Source organism: Motacilla alba, chromosome 7, assembly GCF_015832195.1.
Source record: "Motacilla alba alba isolate MOTALB_02 chromosome 7, Motacilla_alba_V1.0_pri, whole genome shotgun sequence".
NCBI lineage: Eukaryota > Metazoa > Chordata > Aves > Passeriformes > Motacillidae > Motacilla > Motacilla alba.
In genome coordinates, this window is record NC_052022.1 from 33199667 (window position 1) to 33225697 (window position 26031).

Sequence of the window (26031 nt, forward strand, 5' to 3'; positions counted from 1 at the left end):
CATCCCTTGGGGTGTTTATAACAGTTCAGAAATAGAACGTGTTGAGGCTGAGCTGTTTGGTGGGTGTGCAGAGTGTGATTCAACGTGCCTAGCCTGGTAAGGGAGGGTTTACAAATTTGTGTTTTGCCAGTACATTTGTTCTGCAGCTTGTCTGTGAATTAGTGCCACATTCAGTGGTTGTTTAGAGACTTCGCTGAAAGGCAGTTTGCTGTTTTTTAAGCTCTAGTGGAAAGAGAAGAATCCCTGCATGGTCTTTAAATACACAGGTGTCCTGTGCGTAGCACAAACAGTATTTAACATTGGTATTGAGCAATAGCAATGGAATTTGCACAAAAGCAGCTGCAGATATAACATAAAAATTGTGTTGTCTTTCCAGGCCTACACCAGCGTTTCTAAAGCTTCACTTGGCCTTGCAGACCATAGAGAACTAGGAAAAATGATGAACACAATCATTTTCCACACAAAAATGGTAGATTCTTTGGTGGAGATGTTGGTGGAAACCTCAGATCTTTCTATCTTTTGGTATGCTACTAAATGACTGTACAAGTTTTTTATTATTTATTGTTTAGTTTGTCCTTGCAAGTGTAATTTTTAAATAGCACACTTTGTAGGAAGATAGGCCAGTGGAAGGATCACTTGGAATTTCTGGTTTCTAGCAGAATTAGTTTGAGAAAGGTATTTATGAACATATGTCAGACATATTCTGACAGTCGTATAATTCATCAGGAGTCATTTGCAGATTTTTCCTTAATACTTTTTGGCAAAAAGTGCAAGTTTTTACAGTTCTATGTGGCAAACATCAGAATAAAAATATGATTACGATAATAATAATAATAATGTAAAATAGATGTGCAAGTAAAATGCATAAGAAGTGAATGCAGAAAACAAAAATGATGAAAGTATGGGGTGGTTTTTGGTATACAAAATATGTTTATGGTCACATTTGGTTTGTGTGAAGTAAACATTATTTGCAGCAAAAAATATACATATTGCATTTAAATGTCTGATAAATAACTGGTTAATTCTGTTCAGTTTTTATAGTCGTGCTTTTGAGAAGATGTTTCAGCAGTGTTTGGAGCTTCCCTCTCAATCAAGATACTCGATTGCATTCCCACTGCTTTGCACTCACTTTATGAGCTGTACCCATGAACTATGCCCTGAAGAGGTAATTTTTAAATTTAGGGTTATTTTCATCTCTTATTCAACACAGAGTGAAATAGAGCTGAACACTCCAAGAAGGTGTTTGTTATGGCAATTTAACATTTGAGGAAGGAGAGTTCTAAAAATGGAAAAATGGAGGTAAAACAAGTAGGTATCTTGTTAGGTGACTCTTCAGGCATAAATCTCTAAATCCTTTTCTCAAGTGAGAAAGAATTTTGATCTTTGCTTTAAAGAGGGATTAGCTAGGGTACAAAAATTAGATGACTTTTCAGGCTTAGATGCTAATAAATGCCATATGCCTGTTAAAACTTTGAATCAACAGTTTTCCTGTTAAATGATTTATAAACTCATAGTTGGGATAAGGAAATAGGAAGTTGGGAGTTCTTTATGGCTTGATACAGTTTTCTTCAGTAAGAAAAAAAAATTGATACCCAGTATAATGCGAGCATTTGCTTCGGTCAGAACTGGGTGATAGAAACCTTGTTGGTTAGAGCTAGAATTTAAAAAATACTGTGGTGCTTGAAGAAATGGACTGTTTGTTAAAGGAAGCAGTTTGAATCTGAGGAAATTCTTTCTATTTTTGTTGTAGGGGCATAAATCCTTCAGTACATTTCCTGCATGTTCATTGACTTTGAAATTAGTCTGGAAGTTAACTTGGCCATTTTTATCTAGTGCTTATGAAAATGTTGTTTTCATTCCTAACAGTGCTCATCTGAAACAATTAGTTGAATAAGATTTATTGTAATATACACAATATGGCTTTTTCTTATTTAAAAATAAAATTCTTTTCTGCTAAACTTCATTACAGTGTACATCTATATAGGTATTTTCCTTGTATGCTTTGTTTTAAATAGCAGCCAATACTATTTATATTAGACGAGCATTAAAACATTTCCAGGAAAGCTGAACCCTTCAGGACAAGAGACATCTTTGAGAACAATTATAGTAACAGTAAGACATCAGTAGCCAAAGTCCACTGGACACTAGTTACTGTGCATTTAGCTGAAGCAAGCACATTTTGTCACAGCCAGCAGAACTTGAAATTCAATATCTGAATTGTATTCCTTGGTAACTATTATCATTTTGGAAAAATAATCTTTGCTGTGCTGTGTACAGTGTGTCATAGTGTGGCTGATAGAAAGTAAACATCAGTGGTGAAAGGAGGATTTCAGCAAGACAGAGACCGTGCTTGTGCAGATCCAGTGAGAAAGGAACAGAATCCAGAAATTAATGCAGCAGGGCTTCATCATTGACTTTCTCAGTGATCCGAAGGACACTGCTTTCTCTATAGCTTGAGTTGCATGCTCTTTTTCCCCTAGACTTAGTATTGGCACGTATTAATGAAGAGAACATTCACAGAGACCTTGGAATATTGGAACATTAAAGCAGATGTGGTCCAAAATTAAATGTGGAAACCTACTTGTTCAAATTTTTTTTTGCCTCTTTTTACAAAAAATATTTTTAATGGTGACTTTGAAAATTTCATGGTTCAAATTGCTTCCAAAAAGAAAAAAAACAGCCAGGAGTCAAGATTATTGAGGACTAATGAATTTATTATTCCTCATATCCTAGTTATATGATTAGTGAACTGTTCTCTGCAGTGCTGTAGGACTGATGGGAAACTGAAAATCCTGCTTCCTTTTCTCCCTTTTGAACAGCGACATCATATTGGGGATCGTAGCCTTTCCTTGTGTAACATGTTCCTGGATGAAATGGCTAAGCAGGCTCGAAATCTTATCACAGACATTTGCACAGAACAATGTACACTGAGTGATCAGGTGAGTATTTTAATTCTCCTTTGAGATTTTCTCCATTCAACTTTCTGTATATTTTCTGTTCACTTTTTTTCTCTGTGTTTTTGGGTAAACTTTCTGTTTATAAAATTGAAGGTGATTTGAGCAAGAATTTTTAGTACTAGAATTGTGTTAAAGGAACGTGTTATTTGCGTGATGAAGTATGCTAAAGAAACTGGATTTTAATTTGGAGGAGCTGTTTCTTTTTGTTTACTAGTTGTTGCCAAAACATTGTGCCAAAACCATCAGTCAAGCAGTGAACAAGAAGTCAAAAAAACAGACTGGAAAGAAAGGAGAACCTGAAAGGGAGAAACCAGGAGTAGAAAGCATGAGGAAAAACAGATTGGTTGTGACAAAGTAAGCTGCTGCTTCTGTTCTTTTCACTTTGAATCCCAAGTTAAAATGTGTTTCACACATTTCAATATGTTTTACATATTGAATGCTTCTTGCCTAATTTGTTTAAATAAATTTAATTGGCTGTAAGTTTGACAGCTTTGTGGTTTGTGATGCTTCTGTGGCTTGTGTAGAGACTGAATTTTGTTACATAAGTAATAGGAATGTTTGTCACTTGAATTTATCCCCTTGGCTGTTTCCTTTCCTGAGCAGAAGGAACCCCTGTGCTGTAGTTAGGCTTCCTGGATAGTCATATTAACTGTGGGCATGTGAGCCCAAGGAGTGGGTGGCTTCTTTGATTCTACCTTGCTTTAGCACTCTTAAGTACAGGCTGGACAGGAAGCTCTTGCTGTCTTCTAAGTCACTTAAGCATCTATTCTTTTTTGGGGGAGGTAAAAATCCCCTATATCTAGAGTAAAAGAATATATCTCACATCACTGTATGCAATGCAAATCAGTATGCAGGTGTAGGATGTGTTCTTGGCCAAAATACTGGTTTTTAAAATATGATAGAAAAGCATCTTAAAGCAGAAAATGGTAATGAAGAGTTAGACCTGTACTTGCTTTTGAAGCATTGTCCATTCAGTCTGTGCCTTCCAAGATAATATACACTTCTGTTACATTAAATGTTTTTCTTAATTTCTTGTCTGTTCTTAAAGCCTGGACAAACTGCATACTGCACTTTCTGAGCTCTGCTTCTCAATCAATTATGTACCAAACATGGTGGTTTGGGAGCACACGTTTACCCCAAGAGAATATTTGACATCTCACCTGGAAATCCGCTTTACCAAGTAAGAAATATTGTAGAGTTAGAGGCACTGATACACAAGATAAGTCTTTGCTAGTTTATGTTGAAAATATTGTGTACTTACTACATTAAACTAGGTTCTAAAGGTGGATTGTGAAAACCATGAGTAGAATCCCAACTAAATGATTAGGTTTCATGTGCAGACATTCACAACAGTCAATTCCTGTTTTAAAATAAAATATGTTGAAATCCATATAATCTATTTACAGCCAGATCCTACATTCCCAATCCTGTGTATTTTGTAGGAGCTGATGATGGCTGGTTTTAGGCATGTATTGAGACATGTATTCCCACCATTCTTTTGCACAGTGCTGGAGTGTTTTTGAGTATTTGAGTCCACTGCCTTGCTGAAAGGAAGTCTAAAAATCAGAAGTCAAGATCTGACAAAGCCAACTGATAATATGTACAGTTACTTTTTTTTTTTTTTAATAAAGTGTTGATGTTTGATATTCCTCTCTTCTTATCTTGATTTTCCCATAATTTTTAACAGAAAAAGGCAAATGGCAGCTTTTGGATAGGACTTCATATTAAACTAGCCAGCTATCCTACTTTTTATACCACAGATTACTGCTTATACATTTCAAGCAGAGTATAAGGCCTAATCAGTTTAATCATTAAGACAAAATATTAGGTCACTGGACCATTCCATCAGTAAGATAAGGTGGTATAAAACTGAAGATAACTTCATGATATTTTAAGAAGTCAGCTCTTCAGATTTATGAATCTAGACCAGTGTTGGTCACTTGTGCTTATTATTTTGATTTGGGGTAGGTCAGCTTGTGGATTGGGGCTGAAGCAACAGGCACATTACTTTCAGAGACTGCATTCCCTTTTCTTGCTTCATGAAAGAAATGAAACTTGTTAGCAGAGCAGAATAGATATGCAATTTATAATTATTTTTCAGACCTTCGAGTGGCATTTCTTTCAGAGGCTTGCAGTGTTCCTGAAAAGACAGTGTTAGTGTCTCACTGTTAGGGTTTGTTTACTGTTTTAAGCTCCTCTGTGTCATGTGTGATTGGACTGGAGCTTGTTATTATGCCACTTAATCTTGCTACTGTATCGATTTTGAATTTATTTTAAAATAAGAGACTACCTCAGAAGCAAATTATTGAAAATACTTATTTACATATGTTCAAGCAACAACAAAAAAGTTACTCTAAATAATGTGATGTTCTTCTCCAGAGTAACTCATCCTGTTAACCTGTGATGAAGATAGTGACCTACCAATTTCTTTTTTTTTAATTGCTATTCTGTCTTTGAAAAGTACATATTCCTTAAAAGCTTAGCTCTTAAAAGTCTGAGACCATTATAAATTGGAAAGAAACACTTCAACAAGTATTTGGTTTCTAAGACTGCTTTTAAGGATCCTCTGACACAGTTTGAGGACCTGGTTCCTCAAACAAAATTAATTTATTGTTGAAGTAGTTGTTACATAAGCCTTGCACAGTGTGGGTTGCTCATATATATGTAGGGGGAAAAAATTTATTTAAAAAGGGCTTGGTGAGTATTATTAGTCTCATGAAATTTTTACTGGAACCACAGATACAGTTGTCTTTGGAATCCAAAACAGTTTTAAAAGTGCTGGTGTAGCATGTGCATTGGTCAGAGTTTTATACTTGTGTATTTGAGAAGTATTCAAGTAAAATGAACATTTTCCGTGCTTGAAAGTGTTCCAGACCAGGTTGGATGGAGCTCTCGAGCTCCTGGTCTAGTGAGCGGTGTCCCTGTCCATGGCAGGAGGGGTCAAACTAGCTGGTCTTTAAGGTCCCTTCCAACCCAGGCCATTTTATGATTCTGTGAAAATCTGTGGATATAAAATCATCTTTATAGCTGCATCTTTGTTGAATTTTACTAAGAAATGAGTTTGTTTCCTGCCTTTTTGTTTCTAAAAGGTCAATTGTTGGAATGACTATGTATAATCAAGCAACGCAAGAGATTGCAAAGCCTTCAGAGCTGTTGACCAGTGTAAGAGCCTATATGACAGTTCTGCAGTCAATAGAAAATTATGTACAGATTGACATTACACGAGTGTTTAACAACGTTCTGCTTCAGCAAACCCAGCATTTAGATAGTCACGGGGAGCCAACCATTACCAGTCTGTACACAAATTGGTAAGTATTATATGTTGTTACATATTTTTTAGAGATTTTTTTTTTGTTGCTGTTGTTTAATGAAAAATCTGGAATTGGAGATGTGGAGTTATTTAAAATTTTCTTAAGTTTCCAACATCACATGTTTACTTCTCTCTGTACCTGTTAAAAGCAGCTTGAAATTTGCCTTTTGGCAAACTTCTTATAGTTGTTATAGGCATGAGATAGAGAGTAAAATGAGGGCATCCGTTGAACTATGAAAATAAAGCTTTGGTGTATGGGCTCTGCTGTCCCTTGTCACACAGCTGTACTTCATCTGCATAGAGTATCCATGAAGATGTGCCTTTTCATCTAAAACCTTTCCCCTTTCTGATAAGGTATTTGGAGACACTGCTACGGCAAGTCAGCAATGGTCACATAGCCTATTTCCCAGCTATGAAGGCATTCGTGAATTTGCCTACAGAAAATGAATTGACATTTAATGCTGAGGAATACTCTGATATATCAGGTAAATTTTGATGCTTCTACTCAATATTTGTGAAGGACAGTCATTGTATTGCTTGAGTAATTGGAATAACTGCAGCTCTCAGAGCAACTGTTACTGAAATACCAGCTAACTCTTAGAGTTAACAATTGTTAGCCTTCAGTAGTATTTTAAGTATTTTTTATTCTTGCTGCCTCGTCTCACTTTTCCTATTTTTGGTGAAAGTAGCATTGCATTTAAGCTAAAAAGATGGGTATATTATGTGCTAGTGACTACTGCTTCAGTTCAATACCATACAAATTCTTGTCTTTAAAATCATACTTGGGGGTAAAATATTTTTGCACTTAAAACACCATGCTAGATACACGATGGGCTGCAAATAAATGAAGATGGAATATTGGAAGTATAAGAGTTTCTTTTATTTCTCAGAAATGAGAGCCCTTTCTGAACTTCTGGGACCATATGGCATGAAGTTCTTAAGTGAAAGTCTGATGTGGCACATCTCTTCACAGGTTGCTGAGCTTAAGGTAACCTGGGAAACTGGGGGGTGGGAAGGCAGTAGTTTTCTGGTTAAGCTTCGTTTGGGATATTTAATACCTGTGTTTCTGCATGCCATCTTTTTAAAATGACTGCATCAAACAAAAGTGAGTTTTCCCCTTTTGTAGTAAGTTTGCACAGCTCGTATGTGTGTATCCCACAGTCTTCAACAGTTGAATGTGCAGGACTTTATGCAGACTGTTCATTTCTGTGTTAGATACTCTAAGTTAGAAGTCAGCTCTCTTTTATCAACAGTGGGAAGAGAAACGTTTTCCAAGATCTCCAGGTGTTTGTGAAGCCCTTACCCAAGAACTGTTGACTCTCCAAATGTTGCAGGAAAATCTCACCTTTGTCTTAGTAATCTATAAGGGCTTATTTCTTATCAATGTCTGTATGCATCTATTATTTAGTTTACATGGATGAAAGACTTCAGGTCCTTTTTTTTTGTTAGTTTTTCTCACTTTTGCATATGTCTTTCCCTCTGCCTCAACAGTAACCATTTGCTATAAATGTCTGCGTTCTGATAAGTAAACCTCACATCTACTGCATTACAAACAAATAATAAAGTTCATGCAGTGAAAAAGATTGGAAATGGGGGCATGTCAAGGAAGTTAGTTTCATGTATATTCAAAACAGCAAGCAGTGACAGGGGAACCACCTGGTACCTGTGTAACTCCTTCTGGAAAGAAGTTTTAATAAATGTAATAATAAATACTACTTTCTCTGGATAGTCATACCATTAAAATGTCACTAATTGGCTTAGATATTTTTTGTTATTACTTGTTATTGTAGTGAGGATGAATTAAAATGCCAAGTTCTGATACATTGGATAGTTTAAAATTGCCCATTTGATTTCAGCACAAAGCAGTCTTGCTTTGTCTTTCAGCATAGAAGCATGTCATGCCCATGCACGTGTGCACTCCACTCGTAGTAATTGCACAGCTTGGGTTGGGAGTGTTGCCTGTAATCAAAAGAGAAAAAACCCTTGCAACAGTGTTAAAATAGTAAAATAAAAAGCAGACCTTTATTGGAAGCTTCCTGGTGTCCCAGTGGTGATGGGATCACTGCTGGATTGCTCCAGTTTGATAAGGTTAATTAATTAGGATATATAACAGGTAAATCCAGTAGGAGATTCAGTTGTCCCAGTAACCCATCTCTGGGTCAGCCTCTTGGAGTTGGTCCAAGGGCTTTTTTTGCCCCACTTCTTGTTATGACTTCTAGATTCTGGTTGGAAAACCAAAAATGTTGTTCTTGTAGGCCCTCTTCCTGACAACAAGACTAACCAGTATTTTCAGGAGTGTATTACATGGTTAGCTTATTGTCCTAAAATGTAGGGGAAAAGGGTGGGGAAAGAAGTGGATCTACAACCATGCACTAGCAATCTCCAAAGCTATATATATATGAAAAATATGTAAAAAGCTTAGGCATCAGAAGGGAAGGAATCTCTACAAAATGCAGCAAACTAACTAACAATCTTATAGCCTATTTCTTTCCTTGCTTTTCAGTGAAAATAAGAAAGTAGGGAGAGTGGGTGGATTATGCATAGACTCGAGCTTGTGGGTATAGCATGATCATGGTACAGTGTAGTTGTTGGACAGATCTGCTTTGCACAGGCTGCTTACTACAAAGTGGGAGTAAACACAGACCACCATTTATTTCATAGCAGCATTATAGATTGTGTTCTTTTTATTCTCTTCCTGTGATCACAGGAATATTTACTCTAAAGTTTAATCTGCTTGCCAGGTGCTATGTTTTGCTCTATTCTCAGTGTGGGTTGAAATGAAGTAAAATAAAACTATTAAAGCAGCTAGCAAAACTATCAAAGGTTAGATCTTTGTAGATCCTTAGTAGTAGGTTCCTGCAGGTATGCCTCTTAGATTTTATGAAATATTTATGTTCTGAACTTAGTGGCCTACATGTTTGATGAATATTAATTTTTCCTGTTGCCTCCTCTGGAAATTAAGATGGATTGGAATGCACCTACTTGAAAAATAAAACTATTAATATCACTTTGGAAGACCACCCCCAATTCAGAATATCTTTGTTTCTCCCTTTGTCCTTCAGGGTCTCTTTTACATTGATTTCATTGAGTATACAAAACATTAATTGAAGTCTTCTTTAAACAGAAGGAAAACCACTTCAATGTTCAGCAGAACACAGGAGATCTGAATTTTCTTAGCTGTTGATTGTCCTCTACATAAAGATAATCACTTTTCCCTTTCTGAAATAGGGTACTTAGCATTGAGACTGCAAAAATATTTTTATAAGAATAAGCTGTCTATTTTTTGCTTGAAGAGAGTTTAAAAATACAGCTTGGCACAGCCTAAGTTGCTCTGCTAGCAGGAAATTTGGATCTGACATTTTAAAGATGTGATTATGCAATCTCTGATTTAAATTTTAATCTGATAAATATTTGGAGAATGATTTCAGGAAAGTTATTACATGTACTCTAATCTTACAAGTTGCTTATATGAGCACTGTTAAAAATTAGAAACAGACACATTTTCTTTTCTTTTGGCCAAACTGAAATGAAAACTACTGCACTTGAGTTTAACTGTTTCAGGCTAAGGGTTTGGGACTTGGAGGTATGTCTTTGCTTTTTCATATTATAGTGGAAGAAAATTTCAAGTAAACTGCACCAAGGTTTAACAATCTGACTTCTACTCTTGATTCCATTTTTCAGTTTTTACCAGCATTAAATTTCAGCATAATTAGTGAAAACAACAATCCAAAAGAATGGATTACTTTGTGAATTTATATTTTTATTGCAATATGTATACTTTTTTCCTAAAAAGCTGAGTGGCATAAGGAACTATTGTCTGATTTTTAAGCAGTTAAATTCCTTTGCTTTAAGATGTGGTACACATTGCTCAATAGAAAAATCATGTTCGAAGGGGTATCTAATCCTCTGCTTTTTGATTTAGAGCTTGCTTTTGTGTATGGTAGTGACTGATGATAATATTGATATTGGAGTCCCATTAAGAACAGAGTGGATACATCTGTATTCCCTGGGGTTAGTTGCTTTTCTGCCAAATTGAGATGTCCTAAATCAGGCATTTATGCAGTTAACATGCTGAAATCTATAGCTGACCTGAATCCTTGCTTCTTTATAGAAACTTGTGGTGGAGAACGTTGAAGTTCTAACACAAATGAGGACCAGCTTTGACAAGCCAGACCAGATGGCAGCACTCTTTAAAAGATTATCATGTGAGTATCTAACAAGATCCTGCTAAAGACACACAGTTATTTTCTATATCTGTCTTTTGTAAAGAAAATGGGAAAAATTAATTTCTCTGTATTGAATATCCATAAACAGCAAAATGTACGTGAGCTCATAGAAACTGATGGATCATTTTGAACTTTTCCAGTCTTTTCATGTACAAAGAGAGATTTCAGTGTGATTTAGTGCGCAGGCACTATGTTAGTGATGAGTTTTGAGCATCATTTCAGGGATGATAATACCTAGCTGTAGCAGCAGTAATGTGGAAGCCTGGTAAATAGCTTAATGTGAAACAAAAAATAATTACAATAAGGAGACATTCTTGTCCTCAAGAAAGCACAGAAACCAGTGCTAGCATCCAGAACTGCCAGCTGTGTATACTAGGTTTCATTCCAGGAAGTGGTAAATGTGATAGTCTTCTACTGAAAATCCCCTTGTGGATTCAGCTATAAAAACCTGCTTTAGCACTAGTTATTTTGGCTCTTTTAAGGCTTTGTTTTCAGTACCTTGTTGTTTTCAATATTTTGTGTAATATTTTGTTTCTCCTATTGAAGAATTGAGCCTGTAAACATCAACACTTTGTCCATTGTTCTCTTTTCAGCTGTTGACAGTGTTTTGAAGAGAATGACAATTATTGGTGTTATCTTGTCTTTTCGGTCATTGGCACAGGAAGCACTTAGAGATGTAAGAAAGAATTGAATACGTTCTGAATCATTTGCATTGTATTTAACTTAATGGAATGATTTGAACCTGAACTGTTCAGGAATGCTACCTCTTAAAATGTTGATGACGTGGGTAAAATGGCAATACTCAGTTGTAACTTGGTATTGCAACTTGGGATGAGAGAATCTAATTTTTGAGTACTGTTCACAGAACTTTTACATTAAAAGATCAAATTTACTTTAGATCATGTTTTCTGTGTTTACTCATTTTAAAGGCTTTTATTTCTCTTCTTTATTGCAAACATTTATTAGGCTTTAATGTGTTAAATCTACAAACAAATACAAATGTGTAAAATAAAACCCATTAAAAAAGAAAATAAGCCCAGTAAAATAATGGCAGTGTTTAACTCATAATTAACATGGGAAGCAATTTTTCTCATTTTGTGTATATTTTTGTCTCTTAGGTCTTATCCTACCACATTCCTTTCCTTGTAAGTTCCATTGAGGACTTCAAAGATCACATTCCAAGAGAGACTGACATGAAGGTAATGTTTGGCTGAAAGGGTGGAAGAGTAGTTCTGGAGTTTACTGAAAAGACTTTCATGTTTATTGTTGAACATCCAGACACAAAACCCACCCTTTTTCTTTTTTTTTTCCATTTTTTTTCCTCCCCCTTAGAGCTTAGTAAATGTGGATCTGCAGCCTCTTAATGTTCTGGGGAAAAAAAACATCACAACTGATAGGATAAGCCCAAGTCTCTATTTGCCTGTGATCACATTTGAGAACTTTGATAGACCTAAGAACAAGATTTATCAAGTGTTAGAACATGACAAGGGGAAGAATGCTGAGCTGCTTCACACTGTGAGCAGTACAACTGATAAAATAATTCAAGCACTCTGTGTATGTGGTTGGAGCTCTGTGCATGTAATAGTGACAAGTCTGATTTTGACCTTAAATTGAAATTTTTTTGTGAACTCACTGTATGAAATGCTTGAGGAAAAAAAGCTAGCCGCTTAAATAAGGTACATTTCTTCTGAATGAGAGTGTGTTTGCATGCAAAATCCCTTACTGGCACATCACATGGCTTCTGGACATGTATGCACAGTAGCTGAAGTCTAGCAGGATTTTTAATGTCTTATTGCAGCTTGCAGTCTGTGAAGGATTTCAGCTGCTTAATGGTATTGCAGCAGTTTGATTTGCAGAGAATGTGCAATGGGATATACAATCTACATCTCTTTAACTTTGCCAGAAACAACTTTTAGAAATCTGCTCTTGAGCAAAGTATGGTTTTTAAGGGCCAGAATGTGTTGTTATCCCTTAACTTGAAATTCACATTTTGCTGTTAACTCTTGAGGAAAATAACTGAGTTCTCTGTGTATGAAAAGTCATTAAATAATATGAACATCCTCCTTCTTTTAAAAGTTCAGAGTCCATCATTATGAGCTTCGTGATTTCAGAAGACACAGTTGAGCAGTTATATTCTGGCTCATTTTCAGTTAAAATTACTGAAATTTTACATGTATACTATTTCATTTGAAAATATAATCACTTGCTCTTTGAAACTTGCAATGTTGATAAACCAGCCATGAATGTCTGATGTCCCAGAAAACACTGACATTCATACTACAACAGAGGAATTCTGTGGAAATGCTCTGGAAAATTAACTTCAAATGTACCTCATGATAAAAATTCTATCAGAATGATGCAAGTTGCCTTTGCACTTCTCAAGAAAAGCCTTTCTAAAATTCCCACCTGTAATTGTGGAGAACATAATTGATCACCAGAGCATCATGTTCAATACATGATGGAACTTGAGGAATCAGCATCCAGAAGAGATGAGACGGGAAGTTCACTGCTTACTTGGCTTGATCTTTTCAGAAAATATTGTACACTCTCTGGTATCAAAGAAGTGCTGAAAAGTAAGGTGGGACAAAGGTTACAACAGTAATCATTGAAGACAGTATTTTACCATTAATGTTTTTAAGTTGGTGATAACAGATCATTTGAAACAGTTCAGTGTATCTCCAAAGACACCACTGAATTCCTTAGTATCAGCAGATACACAAAAGTGTAGTAATTGCTGCTTCTTTTCTGGAAATCAGCAGAGTAATTTACAATCTCTGGAATCATTGCATGGGAAAAAAAAAGCTGTCTACTGCAAAATAAAACCCTGCTGAGGGCTGCTGCCTGGCTCTTGCCACATAGCACCACCTAGTTGCCTTCTTCATATAATATTTGGCTGATGACCTCCTCTGTCTCTACTGTAGTTCTCCTGGGATTCTTAAATACACCTATTTTGTGTGTTGGTGTGTGATATTTTTTTAGTTGTAAGTGTCTGAAATAAATTCTAACCACTGTGGATGCCCTCCACTGTGCTGCTGTCCACATGATACCAACCATAGATTCCATGGGGACTTGCTGGAGAGTTCATGGCTTGTCTGAATAATGTTAGAGGACTGTGCATGGAGAAGGCAGACCTGGGTAATCTTGTCCATAGTGCCTGCTGTGAATATGGAAACCCTTGACGTGTACTCCCCCACACCTCTGCCAGAGCTCTGTCTTGAAATCATCTTATTCGAGCTAGGAATGTTCTGTGTGCCTGCTAACAATTAAACCCAGGGGACAATTAGCAGCTCATTGTCTGAGCTTTCTCCTGGCCCTGTCACACACAGCTGAGCAACTGTAGGTAACAAAGTCTTCTTTTGGGACAGTAAGGCAAACTTTTTTTTTTTTCTGAAAGGTATATTAAGAGACAGATCTTTTCAGGGTTCTATACAATGGATTGGGTCAGTTGCCCTAGTGGGCATATTTTAGGACATAATAACGTAGTAATTTCCTATGTACTGAATTTACCAACCAAAGTATAAATAGTTTTAAAGCTGTTGATGAAATGAATACTTGTTTTGAAATGTTATTTTTATTTTACTATTCCCAAAACTGTGATTTGAGGTGACTGTCAAAATAGGGATCTCTTCTCCTTTGATTTGGATATTTTTAATATTAAATTCTTGAGCTGTCTGTACAGTTTTCTAGAAACAGGCTTACATTTGTTGCACTGTGCATATAGTGACAGGATAAGGGGTAATGTCTTTAAGATAACAGAGAGTGAGTTAAGATTAGATATTAGGAAGAAATTCTTGACTCTGAGGGTGGGGAGGTCCTGGCAAAGGTTGCCCAGAGATGCTGTGCCTGCCCCATCCCTGAAGTGTTCAAGGCAAGGTTAACTAGGCCTTGGAACAACCTGGGCTAGTGGAACAGGCATGGGCTTTAAGGCCCCTTCTAATCTAACTATCCTGGGATTCTATGATTCCTTTGAGCCTGGACTGTGCAAATGGCATTGTGTGCTTTTCATGCCAAAGCTTGCTCTCAGATAGCCAGGCTGGAGCACACAAGGATGGTCTGCACAATATTCACAACATGGAGCTGCTCAACTGTGCAGGAGAATTTATGGGAAAAGTGTAAAACTTGCCAAATACTAGTGGCAGCAAGATGTTGCTAGTGTTCCCTGTATTCATTTGTATTTGGTGTAGACCTGCTTTTGCAGAGAGACATCTGAACTATGGTTTCAGAAACTTTGTTGAAATAGTAAATGGAAAGAGAAAACAGTGTTGAATGCTTGTTAATGGTAACAAAATAAACATCCTGCAATGTATTGGGAAATGGAATACATTTCAGAATGTTTTTAGTTCCTCCAAGTGCTGTGGCCACTTAGACTCTGATTTTTGCTGCCTGGAGTCAATGAACACTGTCTAATGTTGGCATCTTGTAAGATTTCTCCATAACTCTAATTCACCAGATTGTGACTTCTGGTTTTGTTTAAAAATGCTGTATTTGTAGATGTTGGCTGATACTTTAGATCTGGTAGAGAAAATATGTCAGTTTCTTTTGAACGTTAAAAAAAAAATATGGAAACAGCTAATTGGAAGTCAGGGTGTTGTTTTGGAGGTAATGTGGGAAAGGATATGACTTCTGTTTGGCTTGACACAACAAAATTACCATCTGGTGCACAAAGTACAGACACAGCTGCTCAGTGGAGAAACAAAGAAAATCTACAGTCTCTGTCTAATATTTGCCAAATCTCTGAAATTCCTTTGTGCCTCAAACTAATTTTAAGCATGACAGCAAAACCTGTGCTTCATCATCTTGACATGAAAGCATTCAGTGTTGTCTTTCTTCTGGTCCTCAGGTGGCAATGAATGTATATGAACTGTCATCAGCTGCTGGATTGCCTTGTGAGATTGATCCTGCCTTGGTAGTAGCACTGTCTTCCCAAAAATCAGGTAAGAAGTAGTTCCAACTTCAGAAATATAAGTGTTAAAAAGAGAAATGTTTCAAGTGCTGGGAGGAACCTCCTTTGTATTCCTTCAATAAACTCCATAAATGGCATAAGAGGATGAATTACTTGTGCCTGCTGTTTATTGGTGTTAGCTTGAGAATCTTTTCAAATATGCATGAACGGATGTGCTGACTTAGAAAAGGGTATCAGGGAGATGCAGAAGGAATTTAATGGTGAACGCTGCTGTAATTCAACAATGACAGTAAGTGTGTCTTGTGAACAACTTGATCAGTTCTGCTGCACAGATGTGTGACAAATCTGTCAGCTAAGTAAGCAGTAGGAGCTGAATGCAGCTTGTGAATTTCACAGTATTTTGTGTCTTACAAGTGTTAAGATGAAGTTTACAAGGGAAAACAGCAAAATAAACATGTTAGAGAATTAACAGGTATCATGCTTCCTCTTTGTTGCTTTAAGGCTCTGCTGTCTAAGCTTTTCAGTTTTGTTTACTCTGGCATGTTCAAAGACATGAATTAAGACTTCTAAGTGTTTTTTGATGGTCTTCAGCTTTTTTTCCTGTCTTCCTTACTGAGCATTTCATTACTATTTTTCCTCCTGTGTGTTCTGGATAGTTGATGTTAGAATGAGACCATGAATATTTTAAATGCTACCTAAGTTGTTTTTTCTTACTTCAATTGTAGTTGTTTTGAGAGGGGAAAATGCAATTCAATATTTGAATTTAAGTCCCAAGCACAATTTCTTTGTGCACTTAGAAAAAAAGCAACCAAAAATATATTTGTTCTATCTGCATTGTATGTAGAAGTACATACAGAAGTATATTATTGTTAGGTGTCTGGTATCTAAAATGCCACTTAAAATAGATTCTTTTCATTGTGGTATAGCTATGAAATGTTACAGCTAGGTCAACAAAAAGAAATTCTGTATATTCTCATAATAAGAGATCTTGTATTTTGGTTGTTACCTTTGGAGTTTGAAATATTTTGCTTTTTTTTCAGTTTTCCTAGAGATAAATTCTGTATGTCACTAATTGTTGACTTTTTAAAAAACTAATCTTAGGCTAATGTGTGCTGATGCTGCCATTTTGTAAGCACAAGATTTTAGTTTACTGAATTGTGACTGCACCATCACCTTCTGCTCTTTTGCCAAAGGGAGATGGAAGAGAAGCTCTTCTTTCCTTAGAGCAATAACTGGATTTATATCAGCATGAAAAGATCACTATTCTGTTCATCATATTAAAGACTCAGTAACTAAATCATGAGAAGTAATAGCATGACAGTGGCTTCTTCTTGTTCTCCTACATAACAGACTGGACATTTTGCAGCTCTACTCTGTTTCTTTTGGCAAGACTGACATTAATATTCCTCTTTTCACAATACAAACATTGAGTTTGCTGGATTTTGCTTTAAATTTCAATTTGGTCAAACATTCTACGTTCTAATCTACCTGCAGCTGAAAGGAAATATTTCAAGATTACTTCTTTAATTAAAGAACTTTCTTGTTTTTGTTTTCAGAAAACATTAGTCCAGAAGAAGAATATAAAATTGCTTGCCTTCTAATGGTCTTTGTGGCTGTCTCCTTGCCCACTTTGGCTAGCAATGTGATGTCTCAGTATAGCCCTGCCATCGAAGGTAATGTAGAGTCAGCTCAGTATTTGCTGGGAGTGCTGTCTTCACAATAGTTCTGGTAGTGTCTTGAATGCATTCACCTTTAATATTTAATCATATTTTATAGTGAACAAATTTTAAAAGCAGTTAGCCTTAATTCAGGCAAGTTCTTCTGAAAGTACTTTAAAAAGCATTTACTTGGCTCTTGTCTGAGGTGACTTTCTATGAAAAATTTGTTTGGTACTTGAAATTTTCAGAACAGTTCAGACCCTGCAGGGGGCAATCTTGTCCTAACATGGAATCATTCAAGCACACAATCTACATTTGTAAGTGTGACACTTACTATTTAATGTAATATATTCCAGTAAGTATTCATGTTTTAGTAGTCTTACACTGGCCTTGAGCCAATCATACAAGGTGTTCTTTCTATATTTTATGTGCTGTGTTCATATTGCCAAGCATAAAGTTTTGAAAACAAAATCTGGAAGGTGTAAGTGGTGAACAGAATTATTTCCTACACAATACTTCAGCTTTCTTATTTAAAAAAAAAAAATCTTTGCCTCAACAAAATTCTTTGCATGTAATCCACAGTTTTCTTTCTCTTTTTAAGTTGAAGAAATACAGACAGTACTGTTCAAACACATCCAAAAGTCACCTTTTGGCTGTTCAAGCTATTTTCTTTGTAATGTGACTCACAAAAAAGACCATGTTTATACTGCTTCCATGCCCTGGGATGTGTGTTTTCTCTAATTAGTTTTGAAACTTGCATTATTTTTAATTTGCTCAAAATTGGAACTCACAAAGTAAGTGTAAACTGGCTTCTGAATATTAAAAGTACCAGGAAAATACCAAAAATTTTGAAAGCTTTCTGTATCACTGAATGTAGTATGTAAATAATGTTTTTTAGAGACCCAGGATTGTTGTTTTACATGGGATTAATCAATCTTTTCTTCAGTTTTGAATTATTAGGGATCTGTTGACTCTAGTTTCATTTTAAAACAAATAGCAGAGACTTCTCCAGTTGTGGAAAATGTTGGATAAATCTGATACATGAGTAGAACTTGAATATTGCTTTGAAAAATCGAAGAATTTTCAAGTTAAAAGGTTTTTCTCATTAATGGGGAGAACAAGCTATAACCTGCAGAGTTGTTTTCTGTTATTTGTGCTCTTGTAGTATTTCTATTGCCCTTTGCAAACTTTTTCCAAGTCATGGCACTTGAATGAAAATCTTGTAATATAGGTGAGAGCAGGGAATATCCAATGTGATTGATGAGATGCATGGGTAGAAACTTCCTTGTTTGAAGACTGTCAGGTTGACTGTCTTCATTCAATCCAAATGAACTTGTTTATGTGTTTGTATGATCCCATCTCTTAAAAATTACCTAGTTATAGTTTTGTAAAAGAAATCCTCTGGGAGCACTTCCTGCTACCAGTTTCTCCTTCAAAGGATCTTACCAACTCTAGAGTCTCAAAACCTGTATGGCTTGCCAGGGGGGACAGTACTAAAAGTTTTACTGGTGTTTATATTATCACATTGACCCCTCTGCAAATTAATTGCTAAGAAAATGTCAGACTGGCTGGAGGTTCCTCCAGCAGGTTGAAACTCAGGAGGGTCTGCCTTCCTCAAACTTCCTCTCTTCCTGAGACCCTCTTAGTCATGAAACAACATGAAACAGATACAGATAACAACAGATTATTCTGAAACAACAGATAATTCTTCTGTTGAAGATAAGCAGATAATCTTCTGTCTGTTTTATATCATGTAGCTTAAATATTGCAGTTTATGTGGTTCCATTTGCATTAAATAACTCTTAAGATGAAGTAAGGCAAAGCCTTGTTTCAAAGTGAGCTCCTAAAGTGGAGTTAATAGATGGCATGAAGCTGTGACTGGAGAGAAGTTACATCTTGCACTCAAATAAGCCCATATTAGAAGTTGCTGTTGGTTCTGTGAGCCATGGGCCTGTGTATTACATGTTTTTTTACTGAGTAGGCTCTTTTATTGAGAGGAAAATCTAGCCAAAGGTATACATAAAAAATGTTTGCTCTACAAAAATAACTGAGGAAACAGAATAGACTTTGTCATTCCTGCCTTCCCCGCATAATACTACATTTTCTTGTGTTCTACCCTTATTGTAGAACATCTGGCTTGAAACACTTAATATAAATGGTATTTCCAGAATGTGAACTTAATAAATTCTGCTTTATGAAGTAAATTCCCTGGACAAATCCTGAATTAATCCATCAACGAGTCACAGATTTGAAAGAGTTTCAGCTTTCTAATCTGGCAAGACATATCTCCCAAATACAGACAGTGCTTGGACAGCTGTAGCAATGTCTGTATTCCCTCTGTCTGCTTCAAGATTAAGTCTGTTTCTTCCACTAGTTCCAGATAAAGGCTCAAAGTCGAACAGACCTTTACTTTTGTTTCCAGTACAGACTCTGAATTGCTAGTCAAATACCAGGCTAGAGGTCTAATTTGTCAACTAGAGGGTAGAATAGAATACTAGTCTGCAAGAGCCCTAGTTTTTTTTTAAATACTTGAAACCTATTGTGAGTTGGAACACAACAGTTCTTCTGCTGAATTCCCTTGTTGATGCTTTTTCTACAGCCTGAGACATAAAAATGAAGTCTCTTGAATAAAATGAACCTCTTCAAAGAGAAATACAGATTTGAATCAGAATTAAGCAGAACAGATTTTTGTGACTGATGTTCATGTGAAAATAGGAGACAAAGTTGGAGTATCAAATCTGGGGCCCCTGCAGAAGGAGATCCACAGGGATCTTCTCTGGGACCTCCTGGTCAGCATATTCACACACCACCTGGATGGGGGAGGGCTGAAGAGGGAGGTGAGAAAATCTATATATCATGTGAAGTTATTGAGGGTATAAAAGGAGTGAAGAGCTGTAGAGAGGTATGATACTGAGTAAACTGGGCAATGAAATGACAGCTAAAAGTAATTTTAGGTAACAATAGTGATGTACACAGAGAAAAAAAATTTGATTTTTCTCGTGTGCAGTGATGGGGTCCAGCTGACCTCACTATTCAAGCATGAACTTGGAATTGTGGTAAATGATTGAATGAAAAGATGAGCTCATTGCTCAACAATGGTCAAAAAATAAGAATCAGCATGCTTGAGTAACTGTTAACTCCTTCAAAGACCACCTCCTTTTCATATGCTCACACTTGCCTAAGAGACTTGCCCAAGTGTATATTAATTTTGCATTAAAGTGATATATTTGACTTAATTTGCCTGGAAGAAATATCAGGTTTGCTGAGTTCTTCTGCTCTCTGTGAAAATTGGTGTCATTTAAGCACCTTCCAGGGCTCTGAAGCCTGGGTGAATTTTAGGCAAATGTTACATATGAAAGTGAACAATAGAACACCTTTGTTCTTGAGCACCCGCAGATCTCTTTGAGTGATACTGTCTGGGCATGAGATGTTCATTTACACAGAGGAGGAAATAAATGGTCAATTAGCTTGTGAAAATCCTGTCTTTTTGGCCTAGTCAAGAGTTAACACTTTAAAGTTTTGTAGAATCCAAATAAACTTCCAATATATCCCTTATTTCTAAAAGCCCCAGATTGTTTCTCAGGTTGCTGTGACCATTAGGAGATGGAAAGCAGAGCTGTACTTCTGGAGACTTTCCTCATAGCAAGTTTAGTGTGGAAGAGTTTCTTGCTCCCATTATGTAAGATGCTAAAAGTTCTTCTTTCATTGCCGCAAGTCTCTGTAGTATTTGGTGATATTTTCCAAAGAATACTGTCTTTTCCAACACGGTGCTGAGCTGATTTGATTATGTTTTTGTTTAGGGCATTGCAACAACATTCACTGCTTGGCAAAAGCTATCAATCAGATTGCTGCAGCTCTATTCACCATCCACAAGGGAAGCATTGAAGACCGTCTCAAGGAATTTTTGGCTGTATGTATAACTTCATTCCATTTGTTAAAATGTGTTGTTGATTTGGGATGCAGTGCAATTGATTTCATAGAAATCTGTTTTTGGTGCACCACAGTAGAATATTTTCTATATGTTTCTGTATACCAACCTATACATGGATTAAGTTTAGATCTTTATAAACACCTGTGTGTGATGTTGGAAAATTAGAGGAGCAAATCAGTGCAAGTGTCAAAATTTTTTTCAGTACAATCTTTACTATTTTAGCACGTACCATTTCTCATATTGTGTGGCCTATGAGGGGGGAAAAAATGTTCAATGTATGTAAAATTAAAATTCTAACTAGCTGACTTTTTCCCATGATGTGGTGGATACTTTAGTTAGTTTCCTTCTTTGAAAAAGTAGGATAAACTTCAGGTTTGCAGTTTATTCTTCAAAAGGTCTTCTACCTTTTGACATGCCTGCCCTTCTTTAACATGAACAGCCAGGTAGCAGCATGTTGCAGGGGTAGTTGGGAAGAGGAAATTTTTTATGCCTCAGAGTAGATTGAAGATGAAAGCTACTGAAATCCTTAGTGATACTTAGGAAAAAAAAGTCAGAAGTTTTTAGGTCACGGTGACGTGTTTTAAATACATTTTGGTGTGCTGCTTGAGTAGAAATAAATTTTTTTAAATGGCTCTTAATTAGCCAATATTTAAAGGAAATGAAAGGCTAAAACAGCAGCATCACTTTAATTTAAAAAAAATTACTATTGATTTTGAGTGAGTTTTGATTTTTTTTTGGCATTAAAATGTGTGGAGAAAAAGAAGCCCCTCCCTCTTTATTTTAGGTAACTTTCTGTGACTAGATGTTCACAGAAACAATTTTTTTCTTCTTTTTTTTTTTTTTCTCCTTAAAAGAATCTTTCACTTGTGGAAATTCATTGCATTTTGTAAAACAGAAAAAAACCCCTATGGCCATTGACCTTGTCTAATGCAACTGCTGGATGTAAAACATGAAAGAGAAATGGTTGTATCAAGTTGCATACATTTGACAAGTGAAGAAAACCAGTATAGTTTCCTGTGATAAAAACACTTTTGGTATGAGGTTTGCATTCTTTCAGTGTTTATGGACTGCTTTCAGACTGCTGCTTTTACTGTGTGACTTGATGGTTCAGATATTTTGTTAACCTTTATTTTTTAACACTTACTGTTAGTCCGTAAGAAAAACATTTCTCTTGAGAAGAAAATTACTGCTGAAGATGATCTGCTTTCCTGTCCAATTAATTAATTATGAAAAAAAAACAACTTAGGAGGTTCTTTAATGCTGATGAGTATGTACTATGTATCTTTTGAAGTATACATGTTGACTTCATATGAAAAATTGATTCATGACAGCTTTTTCAAGAAGAATGTTGAGAAAAATCTATTTTTAAGTTAGTATTTTAATTTAAAAACCTTTTTTGGTAAAACACGTGGTTTAGGTATGTTGCCATTGCTTGGTGTGAAGGCCAAAATGATGATTGTACATCTGAAAGTTGGAAGGGTTTTTTTCAAATATCTGTAAGGCATGAAAACATGGTGTATCAAGGCATCTACAAATTAAATATTTTACTCTATTCTGTGATCCCGAGCTTCTAAATACCTAAGTACATGTTAAAAGTTTCTAGGATATCTTCTAAAATTAGGATAACATGGTTGCTTATGGCAGTGCCATTTCAACCTAGAGATAACATTGCTGTGGGAGGTAATATAAAAGTGGATCTTCATTGGAGCTCCAGGGACATTTATGGAAGAATGTCCCCAAAAGCCCACCCACACAGGGTGAATACAGTTTGTATAAATTTAGCAAATTAGCATAATTGACAAAAAGCATCAATTAGGAGGACAAGTGGTGATGCAATTCCCCCCTCAGGTCGAGCCCTCTCTCTGGAGCCTTCCCCTTGCTACTGCCTGCCCTTAGTTTCTGAAAATGTGTCTCAAAGAGTTGTTCTCAACCCTGGTAGCCAGGAAGAACCACGATAGCATAGGGGCCTTGTGCCCCCAGGGCTTGGAGCTCTGGAATAAGTTTTGTCTTTGTGCCTGGGGAAAGGGCATGGAAAAGAACTGGGAAAATGAGCTAGAATACAGTAATAGGCTACAGAGCTCCAAATATATGTGTAAAGAATACAGAGAATACATGAAAGAAAAAAAAGACAAAAATCAATAGGCATAATTTCCCCCCTTTTTAGAGACTAACAAGACTCTACCTTGTCTAGTCTGTACTCCATTTTTAATCTTACCACCAGTTTACACAACTGGCTAAGATACAGATGCTGGCTATAACTACAGCTACTATGAATATTTTTTTATCCAGGCCCCGTTTGGTAACCATGAAGTGAGTGTATACTGAAGGTGTATTGATAAAGTATCATTCATTGACAGTTAAGATGACATTTCTTCAAAACTTCTTCTGTTGCAAAATGGGTAGAATTTCAAACCATAAAATTTTTTATAATTTTAAACCTTATAAAAATGCAGTAAGTTGAAATGTCTATTGGGAAGGACAGAAGTGAGATCTTGATCCTCTGGAAGTCCTGTCATTGATTTCAGGAGACATCATAGTTGTCAACCAATAATTACAACAAAAAGTTCTCTGCAATAAATTGATTTACTTTTTATAATAAAATAGCACATGTCATTTATTAAACACTACTAGGAATAAGCCAGTATGGCACATTGAGACTGAAGCCCAGGGATGGTTCATGTGCTCAGGATTACTTGCTTTCCTTTGTCATTATTAGTACAATGCAGAGTCCATTGGCTTTGTGTAACAAAACAGAAGCTTATCAATGCTTTGTTTTATTTATTGCTTTGAAATACTCATTTTATATAGCTTGCATCATCCAGTCTACTGAAGATTGGCCAGGAGACAGACAAAACTACTACAAGAAACCGAGAATCAGTTTACCTACTACTAGACATGGTGAGCATTTGTGTGTTTTATTTGTAGCTCACAAACCAGTGGAAATCATTTTATGTTGTTCTTCCTGGCATTCTAATGTCAGTATTTTTTTTTCATTCCCTCAACATGCACATATTATTGCCATCATCCTTAATTGCTTAGAACATTGTGTCATGTTGTTCAGATAATTTTCACTGTTCCCTTAGTACATAGCATACATTTAAGAAGCGGTGTTCAGAGTGTGTAGGAGAAAATCCTCTCTGCTCAGAGGATTTCCTCTCAGTATTAAGTATCTTTTGGAAGATGACCGTTTATATAGGAAAGCAAAATACTTGCTTTGAGAAGCAGTGAGTTTAAATGTAGAGAGTTTAAATTTAAGGGTTTTTGTAAGTTGTTTTTTCATATGTTAGTTTGTACTGTAGTAACATGTAAAGGTGTGTTTAGTTTATTATAAGTAGATAGTGTTTGGAGAAATACCATCCCCAAAAATATACTATCCATGTACTAGGGAGAAGCACTGCTATAAACTTGGTGCAATTTCTTTTCACTGGGAATTATGTGAGTGGTAACGTGATGCAGGCTGGAAGGATCTACATGAAACAGGTTATCAGTAGCAGGCAGCAGAAGGTGCTCTGCAAAACCTTGTGTTTCTGGTATTTTTCAGATTGTGCAGGAGTCTCCATTCCTGACAATGGATCTCTTGGAGTCTTGTTTCCCTTATGTCTTGCTGAGAAATGCATACCATGCTGTCTACAAACAAAGTGTTACATCCTCTGCCTAAGTATCTACTTACTGGAGATAAGACATAGCACGCATCTGTGTGGCCTCAGTTTTATCTGTAAACTGTGGAGCTATTTTACTCTATGGCCTGATGAACAGTTTTGTGAATTATAAACTTTTTCCATAAAGTTGTATTCCTAAACAGTGGTTTCTTAATATGGTTGTACTACAATATAAGCTTGGTTGATTTTAGGTTGCACACTTACGGAAAATTTCTTTTCTCATTCCTTTCTTGTTTTTTTTTTTTTTTTAACTTTAGAGCACCAGTTATGTTTTAAAAATACTACTTCTGCTATATGTTTTTTGATATTGATCATGCAAAACAAAAATTGCTTGTTTATTTCCCAGAAGAAAAATGTATGTAGTGATTATTTTACATAGAGTAGCTTTCATCTGTGTGTAAATTATTTCAAATAGGGAGAGTTATAAACTTGTACCTATTGTTCTTATTGAAAACAAATATTGGATGTGCATTTCTGTGAAGTAATTACAGCATTTCTAGTTTTATTTTGAAACGTTCACCGATCTACGTACTATGACACTATCTAACATTAAAAATGTTATAGGACTGCTTATCCTACAGACAGTGATCCTCTCCCAATACTCTTAAACAACTGCAAGTGGTGGTGTTTGTATAAAGCATAGTGGAAATTTTTTTTAAACTAACTTCTGTGGTGCCCTGTTGGCATTAACACTACCATTGTACCCTGCTGTATAATAAACATTCTTACACATTTATCATATATTGATAAAATGTTAGCCCTTAACCACTTTTTATATGTTTTAAATTTTTGAAATTCAAGTGTACCTTCCATAACATACAATAAACACTAGACTGTATTATCTGTAGGTGAATTATTTTTAATATAAATGTTATCCTAGCATTTTAAGCTTTAACTGTGCTGTTGTGCATTGATTTACATCTCACAGTTCATTAAATATCAATCCTTAGAGCTTTTATGTGAAGACTTCTTTTAATCCTTCACCTTTTGCCTTTTGCAATAGCGAATCTTGTAAAAGGATGGAAGAAGGAATTAAAAACAATGTTAAAAATGTCAGTTTAGTGCCATTATCCTTTAAATCTTATTTTTACATAATAAAGCAAGAAAAGCATTTATATAGTATGTAGCTATGCCAGTTGTACCCATAGAAATAAGTGTATTGTTAAAGTATGAAACTTGAAATAATCCTAGAGGGGGCGAATGTTGCTAAAACCGTAACATCAGGCATGACTGAGACAGATGTATAATAGTCCTTTTTTTATCAGTCATGCAAATTGGCCTTGCAGGGTAGCATGGGCTCATTTAGCCTGAAAGCTGACCAGATGGTTGTGCTCTGTAATCCCTGATGTATAAAGCTGTGTGTTCCTCAACAGGCTCTGGACATTGT

The 26031-nt window shown here is 35.9% G+C and overlaps 1 protein-coding gene across 4 annotated transcripts in view; it reads left to right on the top strand.

Moving 5' to 3' along the window:
- Positions 1-25602, top strand: part of NCKAP1 (NCK associated protein 1) — a 57458-nt gene extending 31856 nt beyond the window's left edge. For 3 of the 4 annotated variants that reach the window (XM_038141893.1, XM_038141895.1, XM_038141891.1), the window contains 16 exons: positions 377-522; positions 1033-1165; positions 2820-2939; positions 3172-3311; positions 4006-4137; positions 6047-6265; positions 6622-6752; positions 7158-7255; positions 10379-10472; positions 11087-11169; positions 11612-11692; positions 15334-15427; positions 16953-17069; positions 20855-20964; positions 23794-23883; positions 24527-25602. In XM_038141893.1, coding sequence (XP_037997821.1) covers positions 377-522; positions 1033-1165; positions 2820-2939; positions 3172-3311; positions 4006-4137; positions 6047-6265; positions 6622-6752; positions 7158-7255; positions 10379-10472; positions 11087-11169; positions 11612-11692; positions 15334-15427; positions 16953-17069; positions 20855-20964; positions 23794-23883; positions 24527-24643 — 1905 coding nt within the window. In that variant the 3' untranslated portion in view covers positions 24644-25602. The remainder of the gene's footprint in view (positions 1-376; positions 523-1032; positions 1166-2819; positions 2940-3171; positions 3312-4005; positions 4138-6046; positions 6266-6621; positions 6753-7157; positions 7256-10378; positions 10473-11086; positions 11170-11611; positions 11693-15333; positions 15428-16952; positions 17070-20854; positions 20965-23793; positions 23884-24526) is intronic. The other variant, XM_038141894.1, reaches the window with a different exon arrangement.
- The last annotated feature ends 429 nt before the right edge of the window (positions 25603-26031 follow it).